Source organism: Balaenoptera acutorostrata, chromosome 2 (genome assembly GCF_949987535.1).
Source record: "Balaenoptera acutorostrata chromosome 2, mBalAcu1.1, whole genome shotgun sequence".
Classification (NCBI taxonomy): Eukaryota; Metazoa; Chordata; class Mammalia; order Artiodactyla; family Balaenopteridae; genus Balaenoptera; species Balaenoptera acutorostrata.
The window spans coordinates 180,525,340-180,538,905 of NC_080065.1; the positions used below are offsets into that span (position 1 = coordinate 180,525,340).

Here is a 13,566-nt window from a genome sequence, read left to right on the forward strand (position 1 = left end):
TGTCCCAGTCTCTTAAAAAGCCTTCTCTGGCACGGGGCCAGGGCAGAGGCCAGTGGAGAGGTGGACAGGACCCAGGGGAGGGGAGCAGGGACAATGATGGACCAGGAAGAGAAGGAGGATGGGGGCTCAGCCTCCTGCGACAAGGTGAGCAGGCCCCGCCCCCCCCACACCGCCAACTCAAGGACCCATGAATGACAAGGCTAATTAGTTTGTAGGGCACCTAATTAGCAAGTGAGTCTCCTGGGACCCCCGACCCAGTTGCCGCCCAAGAAGGTGCTGGTGGGCGGGAGGGTCCGAGTGCCTAACCCAACCCCAGGGCAGAGGTCAGGGCTCTCAGTGGTGACCTCCTGTGAGGTGAGGGATGCTGGGATTTAGGAGCTGTCAGGGGGACGTTCCCCTGGCTCGTGTCCCAGCCCCCGGGCCACCCCACAGTCAGGCCCCAATCTAGGACGGTGGCCCTCTCCCTCGGGGCAGCACCACGTGACATTGCACTGCTGGTGGGGCCCCTGGGGCGGGGGCCAGGATTGAGAAGGAGACTCATGTCTCATTTGGAGCAGCTCTGCAGAGCAGCACACCGGCGGGCACCATGGTGAGAGCCACAGAAGGGGCAGGGCAGGCCCGGGGGTCGGGGGGAAGCTGGCCGGCCAGGAGGGGAGTTGAGGGCTCCTCCAGCTGAGGGGCCGGCCGGACTGAGTGTGTCTGTCCCCCAGGCAGGCTCCCCAGACCAGGAGGGCTTCTTCAACCTGCTGAGCCACGTGCAGGGCGGCCGGATGGAGGAGCAGCGCTGCTCACTGCAGGCGGGGCCGGGCCCAGCCTCCGAGAGCCGTGAGAGTGGGCAGGGAGGTGTGCGGAAGTGGGTGTGATGGGGGGGCGTGAATGGGGCAAGTGGCCATCTGGGGGACCAGTGGGCAAGGGTCTGAGAAAGTGAGCAGGCAAGTGGGGACAGAGATGCCTGTGGGTTGCGGGCAGATGTGAGCATGCTTCCTGGAGGGTGTGAGTGGGGGTGGAGGGGTGGGTTGGGGGCCTCCAGCTGGGCTGTCTGAGTTCTTCCCCACGGCCTCTGCTTCATGCAGAGAGTGGCCCTGCACCCGAGATGGACAGTCTCATGGACATGCTGGCCAGTACCCAGGGCCGCCGCATGGATGACCAGCGTGTGACAGTCAGCGCCTTGCCTGGCTTCCAGCCTGTGGGCCCCAAGGTAGGTGATGTTCTGCCAGGGCTGAGGAGAGACCAGCCACACTGACCCCTCTAACCCTGCCTCCCACCCCCACCCCTGTCCATCATCCGCCCCTGGGGATGAACGCCTGGTAGGAGCGCCCACCCTGCGTACTTGCCAGTCACAAGACCCCGGCCAATCCAATACCCCAGTTCAGAGGTACGACAAAGGCCCAGACAGGGCTGGGAAGAGATCAAGATCATGCAGGGGGCATGTTAAAGTCAGAGCTGTGGCCAGAACTTGTGGCTCCTGCTCCCAAGTCTGAGAACTTCAAGGAGGCGAGAGAGAATAGACCCGCTCCTGGGAAGACACCTTGAGGGTGGAGGGCACGCGAGCTCATGCCCAGGACACATCCAGACACCCATGTGTCCATGTCACACGTACTCACCCACAGCTTGGGTTCTGATCAGGATCCCAGGGATGTCCCCAAGACCCATCAGCTCCCAAATACCACCCTAAATGTTGAGTAACTGAGGAGTGGAGAAGCTCAGGGATGGTGGGGGCAGATGGGGGGAGGTGGGACTCCGGTTGCCACCTGCACTGGCCAGCACTGCCCTTGGCCCTCTGGCTGACCCCTCTGCATCCACAGGATGGAGTGCAGAAACGAGCCGGGACCCTCAGCCCCCAACCCCTCCTCACCCCTCAGGACCCGACTGCACTCAGCTTCCGTCGAAACAGCAGCCCCCAGCCCCAGACACAAGCCCCATGAGGGCCTGAGGTGTCCTGGGCCCCACTTGGCCCCCAAAAGCAGACAATAAAACACTTCCACGAGCAATGAAGAACCGTGTATGTGTGTCATTCTGTGGGCGGAGAGGCAGGGATTCAGGCACTTGGAGGCCTCAGGACCTCTGCTGGGCAGCACGAAGGAGCTTTTCCTCCCGCTGCTTCCGTATCCTTTCTTTGAATTCTTCTAGCTCTTGGCGCTGGGTAAGGGAGTGGGATGGGAACAAAGGAGGGGCGTACACACCTCAGGGCCTGGACCCCTTTCCCAGCATCCCTCCCCTTAATCCCCCAGACCACCACTTCACAGTTCAGTGTCTACACTGGAAGCCTGTGCCAATTATAACCCGGGTCCAAGTGGGATTAGCTTCAACCTTCAGGGAGAGGGCAGTAAGGAAATCATGTGTCCCTCCACTCTCGGTTCCCTGCCCATGACTGAGGGTCCCATCATGGCCACAGGAACCCAGGCTCTTCCCTCCTCTGATGGGAGAAAAAGTAGGTTGCTTACCTGGTCTTCCTTCTCAGGGGGCCACAGCTCCCTCTGTAGGGACAAAGTCACAGCTGGATACACAAGCCAGGAGCCTCCAGAGCCCCACATCCGGGGCAGGGTTGGCTCAGGGGACGCAGACACTGGTCCCCATCAGGTTGGTGCCCCATACCCTCCCCCACCCCCGGAATGAACCTGTGCCCACCTTGCGCTGTACGACATAGTCCTCAAACCACTCGGCCTGATTGGCAATCCAGAACATAGCCACAGGGAAGGTGAGGTAGATGGTCATCTGGAAGGGCAGGGGCGGGATAAGTAAAGCCAGGAGTCACCCCCACCCCCCCAAAACTGTGCAGAGGCTGCTTAGAGCCTGGAGGACCATCCCCTGACAGAGACCAGTGGTGCTTCCCCAGCGCCCTCAGAACCCCAAAACTCCCATCAAGGGTACAGAAGCCACACACCTTAAAGTCTAGCCTCCATAATCCAAGAGCCCCCTCCAAAAGCCCCCCCTCCGAGTCTGGGAGACTCCCTCTCAAAGAAAGACACACACACTCTCTCTTACACACACACACACACACACACACACACACACACACACACACACACACTCGCCCCAGGAACAGAAAAACTCATACTACAGTAAAGGCATCTCTTTGAGACCTCATTATCCCACCCCCAGTTAGATCCCGGAGCACATTCAGACCTAGGCCTCATTTTTCAGTCTACTCCCCTAACTCTAGGAGTATGCCTACGAGAAAGACGCACACCCACTCTGACCCCCGAGAGCTCCCCCAGAACCTGAAGCCTTCCTTCTTAGAGCCCCCTCCCCAGATCACCCTTCTCACAAGGCTTTCCTCACACCAGCCCTCCCAGAGCCCCGAACCCTGTGCCCCCTTCTATGGGGTTCCAACCGTAAAGGTCCCTCTCAAATCTCAGGAGCTTTCGCTCCAGAGCTCCCTCTCTCAGAGGTCCCCGTTTTCAGAGCCTCCTCCTCAACCAGGAAGACCCCGCGCTCAGGCCTGCAACCGCTCCATTCCTCACTGACCCGAAACACCTCCAGCTTCACCCCCATCTCGCTCTTCTCAGGCTTCAAAGCCACTTCCGCCCAAACCCAACCATCCAGCAAGACAGCAGCTCATTGGGAGTCCGAGGGTTCCACTGCTGAACCTGATTGGTCCGATGAGCTTCGTGATGACGTCATATTCAGGCGCTTCTTCTCTGCTTCCGGTAGCTGGACGCCTACGTGAAAGTCAACAACGCAGGGCGCGCAATCGGGAAGGGTTCAACCAATAGGAAATGGGCCTGGTTCAAGGGGGCGGGCCTTCAGCCGGAGACGTCATTATAACGCGACTCCTGCGCGTACCTGGAGTGCCAGGAAAATGGTGGTGATGGCGCGCCTCTCGAGGCCCGAGCGGCCGGACCTTGTCTTCGTGAGTCCGCGGCGGGCCCGGGGGTGGCCTGCCTGGGGGCACTGGGACTTAGATGCCTCAGGAGATTCGGGCCTGGCCGCCCGGGGGATCTAGGCCAAAGTTATGCCGGTCTGAGGGCAGGAGGACCCTTACGGGCCAGAGACCGGATCATGATGTACGGACCAGGCTGGTCAGGAGCAAAGGTCTGGTGCTAGAGCCCAGGTGACCTGAGTAAAGAGCAGGTGGTTGAAGTTCAGGGCCTGGCGTCCTGGGCCTGGGGCGGAAATGGGAGTGGGCGAGAAGGGAGACTCGCGTAGCTCAATCTTGAGAGGCCTGGTGTTTGAAGTAAAGGCATGACGACCAGTCCAGGTCTCTGGTTTCAGTGGTAAAATCTTGGTGTCTTGGGTAACGGTCTAGGTTTGGTCCTGAGCGTTATAGTTTCTGGGATAAGGGCATGGTGTCTGGACCGGGAGAACCCTGGAATCATAAGTAAAGACCGGGTGATGTGGAGCTGATCAGGCGATGGCCCGTGGAATCCTGAAGAGTCAAAGGCTTGGTGTTTGAAGTTGAAGCCTGGCATCTTCACTAGATTCTTGGTGTCTCGAGTTAAAGGCTAGGCATCTTGTACATACTTTTCTTTTTGAGATAAGGGTCTAGCTTCTAAGTTCTGGGGCAGAGTTGAGCTAGACTCTGGCTAGTGGGGGCCTGAGGTGCCAAACGTCTGGTGTCTGGGAAGAGCCATGTTGTGAGGAGGTGACACTTGACGTCTAGGGCAGAGGCCTGGCGTCGGACCAGGGTCTTGGTGGCAAAAGAGTCTGGTGATCTGGGCCAGAGAGTGGATAGCTTGATTAGGAAGGCCAAAAGAGTGATGTCTGGGTGACAGTCTCATATCTGGCCTAGAACGCTATGACCAAGGAGTCTGATGGTCTGGGTCAGATTGTAGGCAGTAGTATTCTGAAGGGTCTGGACCAGATTCCTGGTATCTGGGTGTCTGGTGACCGGGCTCCCGATGGTGGGGAGTGGGATCTGGGACCTGGGGAGGGGTCTGGAGTTTGGAGTGGAGTCGTGCTGCACGCAGGCTCTGAGAACAGGTCTGTCTTCTCCCCGTACCCCGGCCCTGGCAGGAGGAGGAGGACCTCCCCTATGAGGAGGAAATCATGCGGAACCAGTTCTCCGTCAAATGCTGGCTCCGCTACATTGAGTTTAAGCAGGGTGCCCCGAAGCCCAGACTCAATCAGCTGTATGAGCGGGCGCTGAAGCTGCTGCCCTGCAGGTGAGATTGGTTGCAGCTGCCCTGCCTGCCGCAGCCCCACACCCACCCCACCTTATCCAGTCACCCCAGAACCTGCTAGTAGGTCCCACGTGACTGCTATGTGTTGTGTCGCCGAGTATACATCCCCTGATCAGTGAACACACCTTCCCTGACGTCCCGGCCATTCTCCCATCGCAGAGACTTGTCACCCCTCCCTGGGCGCCTTCTCCCAGCACTTGTCTCGTGGGGCAGAATGAAGGGTCCTGAGGTCCATAAAGCTGACCAATCGCTGTCTGCCCCTCCCCTCTCCCCCCATCCCCCCAGCTACAAACTCTGGTACCGCTACCTGAAGGCGCGCCGGGCACAGGTGAAGCATCGCTGTGTGACCGACCCTGCCTACGAAGATGTCAACAACTGCCACGAGAGGGCCTTTGTGTTCATGCACAAGGTGGGGAGGGGGCCTGGCTGGGCCAGCGGATGAGTGGGGAGGTGGGGCTCAGAGTCCACGGAGGTGGAGAGAGCAGGGGGTTGGAGTCCTGTGGCCTCTGTGCACTCAGGGTTGAGCGAGACTTGGTTCCAGGGGGACGGGAGTTCCGGGTCCTGCTGCAATGGACATCTGGTGTCTTCATGGCCTGGTGGTGGTGCTGGCAGCTCAGACCCTGCCTCTCCCCACACCTCCAGATGCCCCGGCTGTGGCTAGATTACTGCCAGTTCCTGATGGACCAGGGACGCGTCACACACACGCGCCGCACTTTCGACCGTGCCCTCCGAGCGTTGCCCATCACACAGCACTCTCGTATTTGGCCCTTGTACCTGCGCTTCCTGCGCTCACACCCCCTGCCTGAGACCGCCGTGCGGGGCTACCGGCGCTTCCTCAAGGTAAGCCCCTCAGTTGGCGAGATGGGGCCAGGCTCAGGCAGGTGGGCCAGTTCCCCCAGGTCAAGACTTTCCAAAAACTGGCTCGTTGGGACACTGTCTGCCCTAACAGACAGAATATGGGAACAAGGCTTCTTAAGACAGAGTTTTGTTTGTGAGTTCTGTGTTTAATCTCCAGACAGTTTGCTAGTTACCACATCAAGCATTAAGACAGGTGCCGGGGACAGCGTGGCTAAGACAGCCGCTGCCTCCACGGAGCTTTCAGTCTAACTTTGCAGACAGATGCATATGACCTGACCACACAAATCAGAGTAAAAGTGCAACCATGGGAGGGCAGGGAATAGGAGATAAACGACTAGGGAAACAGATAACAGGCAGGGCTGAGAGTCGAGGTGCAAATAGCGGGGAGGCATTGTGCAGTTTTCCTGAACTTATAATGTCTCTTATGCGTCGTGAAATGCTTAGCATAGTACTGTTTAGGGGCTTGTGATGAAAGCAAGTCTTGGCCTGTGCAGGCTGGACCACTGATGTCTAAGCTAGACCAGTCAGGACTGAGACTGGACCAGTGGGGCCCAGGTTGGACCAGTCAGGGCTGGGGCTGGACCAGTCAGGGCTGGGGCTAAACCAGTGGGGCCCAGGCTGGACCAGTCAGGACTGAAACTAGACCAGTCGGGGCCCAGGCTGGACCAGTCAGGGCTGGAGCTGGACCAGTGCGGCCCAGGCTGGACAGGTGTGGCTGTGAGTGGGTGTGCGGGGCGAGCTCTTGCCCGGGACAGTGGTGGGCGGCTGACAGAGAGCCCAGAGTGGGAGGGGGCACGGTGGCATGGCCCCGTGGCCCCACTGACAGCTGGCGGGTGGGTGGGTGCCCAGCTGAGCCCCGAGAGTGCCGAGGAGTACATCGAGTACCTCAAGTCGAGCGACCGGCTGGACGAGGCTGCACAGCGCCTGGCCACCGTGGTGAACGACGAGCGCTTCGTGTCCAAGGCCGGCAAGTCCAACTACCAGGTGGGCCCCGGGGTGGCGGCTGGGCGGGAGGGCTCGCCCCCTTAGGGACAAGGGTGACGCTCCTTCCCGTGCCTTGCAGCTGTGGCACGAGCTCTGCGACCTCATCTCCCAGAACCCAGACAAGGTGCAGTCTCTCAGTGTGGACGCCATCATCCGCGGGGGCCTCACCCGCTTCACCGACCAACTGGGCAAGCTCTGGTGCTCGCTGGCCGACTACTACATCCGCAGCGGTCACTTCGAGAAGGTGCTTGAGCACGTGGGGCTCCGGGAGCGGGGTGGGGTCTCCCTCCAGCACATAGTATTGGGGGATGCCTGAGGACACGCATGTGAGCAGAAGACGTGCACATGGACCGCTTGGGCACACGTGTGCGTGTGTGCGCCGTGCACATTTGCCTTTCTGAAGGCGGGTAGGGGCAGGCGTCACAGCTCTGCCGGCCAGTGCACCCACCTCAGGCCAGCCAGACCTGGATCTCTGCTCTGGCCTTGGACCTGCTTCAGCTTGAGTGGCCTCATTTGCAGAATGAGAGCGACAGTCACTTCCTTGCCTCCTGGGACTCAGGCACCGAGCGGGTGTCCGGTGTGAGGGTCCCTCCCGAGGCGTTGGTGTTTCTGTCAGTGTCCGTGTTGGCTGTTCTCCTCATTGGGCCATGGAGTGGCGAGCTTGGGGCCGGGCGGGGGCGGGGTGTGGAGCTCTGAGAGGTCCCCAGAGGGGCTGGCTTGGGACTGGCTGGGGAGGGGGTGGGCCGGGGGGAGCAGAGTGAGAGGGAGGGGCTGCAGTCGGGGCTCAGGGGGTGGTGCAGGACTGGGAAGGGGGAGCCCTGCAGGCTGAGGAGGGGCAGGCTGTGTCCTGCTGCAGGGAGCCGCCAGCCAGCCAGCCGCGAGCAGGACATAGGCCTGACCAGGTGTGTGTCTTACAAAGACCCTTCAGGCTGACACTTTGAGCAGAACGCACAGGCTGAGGCCGGCAGCACGAGGCTGCTGGAGCCAGCGGCCAGGCAGAGGCCGAGGGGCAGGATCAGCCAGGGGCAGGGGCAGAGTGGCGGGCCCGCCCTTGGTGGGGATGCGCCTCGCCCATGCCAGCACTTTCCTTTCATGCTGCCCTCGGGGGTTGGTGGGGGGGTGACTGGGAGAATGTGAGCTGGAGAAGGGGGGTCCGGCAGGCGTGAGGGGTACTTTGTAGCAACGACTGAGCACTCCATGGCAAGCTGAGGTTAGGGTCCCTGCAGGGTGGCTGGTCGCCTGTCGGGTCTCACTGGGGCCAGACCCTTTGTGCATCTCACTCGAGCCCCACAGTGAGTCTGCATGAGGGGCTGTCACCGTCGGTTTACTGATGAGGAGCCGAGGCCCCCAGCTCACTCTGGCAGAGGAGGGGAGGGGAGCTCCGACCATGGCTGGGCACTGACGGAGCTGGGTGGGCCCGGGGAAGGCCCTGCAGCGGTGCCGATTTGGGACTGGTGCCAAGGGCGGTGCCGCCGGATGCCCTGTGTCCATGCGGTGGGCACACGTGCCCCTCCCCTGCCAGCACTTTCCCCATCCCCACAGGCTCGGGACGTGTACGAGGAGGCCATCCGGACCGTGATGACCGTGCGGGACTTCACCCAGGTGTTCGACAGCTATGCCCAGTTCGAGGAGAGCATGATCGCGGCGAAGATGGAGACTGCCTCGGAGCTGGGGCGGGAGGAGGAGGGTGAGCTGGAGGTGTCCCGAGTGGCTGGGTCAGGGGAGACGTGGGTCTTGGAGTCAGAGGCCAGCAGGGAGGGAGTCTGAATGGGCGGTGCGGGTGGGATGTCGGCAGGTAGCCAGGACTGGGAACACATCTCAGTGGGGCTTGGGCCGGACACTGGCGGGAAGGGAGAGCTGGGTGGACAGCAGGGGTGGGGAGGGGGGCCTGGGCCAGAGCTTGGCCAGGAAGAAGGGCTGGGGGCATGGTGGGGATTGGAGGGGGTTCCAGAGTAGCCTGGCCCCGGGGCAAGCATGGGGTCAGGGTGGCCCTGGGGCAGCTCAGGGAGGGAGTGCCCGGATGGACAGTGGGGGGGGAGCTGGAGGCTGAAGGGAGAGAGAGCTGAGAGACGGAGGGGGCCAGGGGGCCGTGTGCTGAGGCCTCCGCCCCTGCTCCCGGCTTTTCCCACGGGTCCCAGACGACGTGGACCTGGAGCTGCGCCTGGCTCGCTTTGAGCAGCTCATCAGCCGGCGGCCCCTGCTCCTCAACAGCGTCCTGCTGCGCCAGAACCCGCACCACGTGCACGAGTGGCACAAGCGCGTGGCCCTGCACCAGGGCCGCCCGAGGGAGGTACGTGGCGGCCCCGCCCCCAGGGGCATCATCCGCGCCCCGCCCTCCGTCCCCAGGCCCCGCCCTCCCCGACCAGGGCCCCGCCCAGCCTGACCCTACCCCTCCTGCCCAGATCATCAACACGTACACGGAGGCCGTGCAGACGGTGGACCCCTTCAAGGCCACCGGCAAGCCCCACACCCTGTGGGTTGCATTCGCCAAGTTTTACGAGGACAACGGGCAGCTGGATGACGTGAGTGCCGTGTCGCCTGTGCGCCTCGCATGTACTGGTACTTACAGGTCCTCCGCCCCGCGCCCACAGGCGGGCGGGCGGGCAGGGTCTCAGCCTGGCCTCTGCCCGCCCCACAGGCCCGCGTCATCCTGGAGAAAGCCACCAAGGTGAGCTTCAAGCAGGTGGACGACCTGGCCAGCGTGTGGTGCGAGTGTGGCGAGCTGGAGCTGCGGCACGAGAACTACGACCAGGCCTTGCGGCTGCTGCGAGTAAACACAAGCCCGGGATGGGGTGGGTGGGGGAGCCTCAGGGTGTGTGATCTGGTCCTGGACACCCGCCGTGGGTTTCCCCCTGCTGGCACTGCCCGTGCAGAAGGCGACGGCGCTGCCCGCCCGCCGCGCCGAGTACTTCGACGGCTCGGAGCCCGTGCAGAACCGCGTATACAAGTCTCTGAAGGTGTGGTCAATGCTGGCCGACCTGGAGGAGAGCCTCGGCACCTTCCAGGTGAGCTGCCAGGATGGGATGGGAGCGTGGGATGGGACACGCCCCGCGGGGGGCCGCTGACTCCGCCCCCGGGACACGCTCTGACCGGCCCCCTGCCCCACAGTCCACCAAAGCCGTCTATGACCGCATCCTGGACCTGCGCATCGCCACGCCCCAAATCGTCATCAACTACGCCATGTTCCTGGAGGAGCACAAGTACTTTGAAGAGAGCTTCAAGGTGAGGGGGCCCCGGATGGCATTGTCCCCTACCCGGGCTGCCATCACCGCCGATCGGGAGGCTTAACCAACAGAGATGTGTTTTCTCAGTCCTGAAGGTCGGAAGCCCGAGATCAAGGTGTCGGCAGGGCTGGTTTCCTCCGAGGCCCCTCTCCTTGGCTTGTAGAGGCCGCCTTCTCACTGTGTCTTCACATGGACACCTTTTTGTGTGTTTCTGGTGTCCCTCCTGTGCCCAGATCTGCTTTTGTGAGGCTGTCAGTTGTATTGGAATGAAATTTACCCTAATGATCTCATTTTTTTTTTTTAATTTATTTAGTTTTGACTGCATCGGGTCTTTGTTGGTTGGCTCGGGCTTTCTCTAGTTGCGGTGAGCGGGGGCTACTCTTCGTTGCGGTGCGCGGGCTTCTCATTGCGGTAGCTTCTCTTGTTGCGGAGCACGGACTCTAGGCACACGGGCTTCAGTAGTTGTGGCTCGCGGGCTCTAGAGCGCAGGCTCAGTAGTCGTGGCGCACGGGCTTAGCTGCTCTGCGGCATGTGGGATCTTCCCGGACCAGGGCTCAAACCCGTGTCCCCTGCTTTGGCAGGCAGATTCTCAACCACTGTGCCACCAGGGAAGTCCTCTCAGTTTAACTTAGTTACTCCTTTAAAGATCTTATCTCAGAACACAGTCTCGTTCTGAGGTACGGGGAGTTAGGGTTTCAACTTGAATTTGGGGGGACACAGGTCAGCCTGTCACAGGCACGGAGTTCTGCCTGTGTGTGTGGGGGTGTCCCTGCCTTGCTGTTCAGGCTACGGGTTGTAGGCACATGGGGTGTTTTCCACGTGCATGTGTACGTGTGGCAGGGCTTTGCCCCACTGTCTGAGGTTTTGTCGTGTACACGTGGGGACTGTGCACATACGTGGACGGGGAGGTCATGCACGCACGCGAGTGCTGCCGCTGCCTGAGTGGCAGGCCCCACCCTTCTGCCTGGGTGGTGAACCGTCTTCCAGGACACCGGGCCCCAGCGTCTGCCGAGCTGAGGTTCCACGCGCCTCTTCAGCCACAAAGTCACTGACTGATCTCAGTGAGTCCTAGACCAGCTCTGTCTTTGGGGTCCTTGCAGTCTGTCCAGGGAGACAGGCAGCACACAGACCCTTCTGGCTGCGCTCTGATCGCGTGATCACAGGGAGAAGTGGGATGGGGAGGGGTGGACAGACAAGGGGCCCACTTGCTGAGCCCTAAGGAGTCTCCCCCTGCGGACTCACACGACTCCCCCTCGGGGCAGGCGTACGAGCGCGGCATCTCGCTGTTCAAGTGGCCCAACGTGTCCGACATCTGGAGCACCTACCTGACCAAGTTCATCGCCCGCTACGGGGGCCAGAAGCTGGAGCGGGCACGGGACCTCTTTGAGCAGGCGCTGGATGGCTGCCCTCCCAAATACGCAAAGAGTGAGGAGGGCCAGGCAGGCTCAGTGTGGGGGTGGGGGGGGGCATCACGGGCCTAGCCACTGACCTCTGACCCCCCCACCCCCACCCCGCCGCATCCTGTCACAGCCCTGTACCTGCTGTACGCGCAGCTGGAGGAGGAGTGGGGCTTGGCCCGGCACGCCATGGCCGTGTACGAGCGCGCCACCAGGGCCGTGGAGCCTGCCCAGCAGTACGACATGTTCAACATCTACATCAAGCGGGCAGCCGAGATCTACGGGGTCACCCACACCCGCAGCATCTATCAGAAGGCCATCGAGGTGCCCGCCGCAGGGGGTGGGGTGGGGAGCTGGGGGTAGGGAGGGGGAAGAAGGGGTCCTGTAGGCGAGGGATCCTAGCAAGCCTGCGCGATGCGTCTGTGGGGAGGCCCGCCCGCCCAGGGGCCGGCCTGGTATGCTGGGAACCACCGGGGCTCCCCGAGAGGGGCGGCCCCCTCCGCCTCACATCCCACCCTCCCTGATCCCTCCCGACCCCGCCCAGGTGCTGTCAGACGAGCACGCCCGGGAGATGTGCCTGCGGTTCGCGGACATGGAGTGCAAGCTCGGGGAGATCGACCGCGCCCGGGCCATCTACAGCTTCTGCTCGCAGATCTGTGACCCCCGGGTAGGGACGGGTCCCGGGCCCGTGGGTGTGGGAGTCTGCGGCTGAGCCAGCCGGCTCACGTCCCCCGGCCCCGCCCCTCCACAGACGACCGGGGCCTTCTGGCAGACGTGGAAGGACTTCGAGGTCCGGCACGGCAACGAGGACACCATCCGGGAGATGCTGCGGATCCGCCGCAGCGTGCAGGCCACGTACAACACTCAGGTCAACTTCATGGCCTCCCAGATGCTCAAGGTGTCGGGCAGCGCCACGGGCACTGGTGAGCAGCTGTGGCCCAGTGTGGGTCTCCCGGGTCTGGGAGCATCAGGGTCTCCTCTGCCTTCCATGCCTCAGGCTGGGAACGCCTCGAGGGCCGGGGCCTCAGGCCCAGGTCGGGGGGCGCCCGGCGGCACCCAGGCCGACGCAGGCACCTAAGGCAGTGGTTGAGGACAGCCTGCCCACAGCATCTGACCCCCACGCTTCCCCCGCAGTGTCCGACCTGGCCCCCGGGCAGAGCGGCATGGATGACATGAAGCTGCTGGAACAGCGGGCCGAGCAGCTGGCGGCTGAGGCCGAGCAGGACCAGCCCTCGCGGGCCCAGAGCAAGATCCTGTTTGTGAGGTGAGGGCGGGTCGGCGGAGCGGGGCTGGGAGCGAGCCAGCTCTTCAGAAGGGGAGGCGCGGGGAGGCTGGGGGGCTGCCGGGCCCAGCTGAGCCGTGTGGCCCCCTCCCCCGGCCGCCTACCTTCCCCAGGAGTGACGCCTCCCGGGAGGAGCTGGCCGAGCTGGCCCAGCAGGCCAACCCGGAGGAGATCGAGCTGGGCGAGGACGAGGACGAGATGGACCTGGAGCCCAACGGTAAGAGGCCGGCTGGCCAGGCGGGGTGGTGGGCGGAGGCGGGGGCAGGACCCCCTCCTGGAAGGTGACCGAGTCCTCCTCGCCTCACCCCCAGAGGTGCGTCTGGAGCAGCAGAGCGTGCCGGCCGCCGTGTTCGGGAGCCTGAAGGAAGACTGACTCCCATCCCCTAGCCCCTCCACCGCTCCCCCAGTGAAGCTTGTGTTTGTACGTTCTGGTCTGAGCCTCCTTCCTCCCCGACCTCTCCTACTGCCTAGGTGCCCGTGGGATTGCCAGCTCAGTGCCGCCCTGCCCCCCACCCCACCCCCCAGAGTGGCCGGTGTGGGGAGGCGGGGCAGCTGGGCTCCGGGCCAGGGCACACGCTCCACCCTAACCCCGCAGAGCCAGTTCTGGGCTCTGAGAGGCCAGTCTCTCTGCCGCCTGAGGCCCTGAGCCTGGAGGGGGCCCCTGTCCCCCTCCCTATCAGCAGGTAGAGATACTCAGC

At 62.7% G+C, this 13,566-nt stretch overlaps 3 protein-coding genes across 5 annotated transcripts; 2 read left to right on the plus strand and 1 right to left on the minus strand.

The window, feature by feature from the left end:
* The first annotated feature begins 93 nt into the window (after positions 1–93).
* PCP2 (Purkinje cell protein 2) lies at positions 94–1,925 on the plus strand. Of its 3 annotated transcripts, none has more exons than XM_007169067.3 (4): positions 94–144; positions 711–825; positions 1,074–1,198; positions 1,806–1,925. In XM_007169067.3, the coding sequence occupies exons 1-4, from the start codon at positions 94–96 to the stop codon at positions 1,923–1,925; spliced, it is 411 nt and encodes a 136-aa protein (XP_007169129.1). The 3 variants fall into 3 exon arrangements, with proteins under 3 accessions (XP_007169129.1, XP_007169127.1, XP_007169128.1); XM_007169065.3 differs by lacking the exon at positions 94–144 and adding an exon at positions 508–589 and having other exon boundaries at positions 711–843; XM_007169066.2 differs by lacking the exon at positions 94–144 and adding an exon at positions 508–589.
* A 61-nt stretch (positions 1,926–1,986) lies between these two features.
* On the minus strand, positions 1,987–3,550 carry LOC103015345 (protein PET100 homolog, mitochondrial). Its single transcript, XM_007169064.3, has 4 exons — positions 3,469–3,550; positions 2,629–2,715; positions 2,445–2,477; positions 1,987–2,139 (listed from the first exon to the last, which is right to left on the minus strand). The coding sequence occupies exons 1-4, from the start codon at positions 3,493–3,495 to the stop codon at positions 2,056–2,058; spliced, it is 231 nt and encodes a 76-aa protein (XP_007169126.1). The 5' UTR covers positions 3,496–3,550; the 3' UTR covers positions 1,987–2,055.
* Positions 3,551–3,720: 170 nt separating this feature from the next.
* Positions 3,721–13,292, plus strand: XAB2 (XPA binding protein 2). The gene is made up of 19 exons (XM_007169068.2): positions 3,721–3,853; positions 4,957–5,105; positions 5,409–5,532; positions 5,766–5,963; positions 6,831–6,965; positions 7,045–7,209; positions 8,508–8,652; positions 9,104–9,255; positions 9,368–9,487; positions 9,604–9,735; positions 9,839–9,970; positions 10,074–10,187; positions 11,452–11,614; positions 11,720–11,910; positions 12,131–12,253; positions 12,338–12,509; positions 12,721–12,850; positions 12,982–13,085; positions 13,180–13,292. Exons 1-19 carry the CDS (start codon positions 3,803–3,805, stop codon positions 13,239–13,241), a joined length of 2,562 nt encoding a protein of 853 aa, XP_007169130.1. The 5' UTR covers positions 3,721–3,802; the 3' UTR covers positions 13,242–13,292.
* Positions 13,293–13,566: the final 274 nt, after the last annotated feature.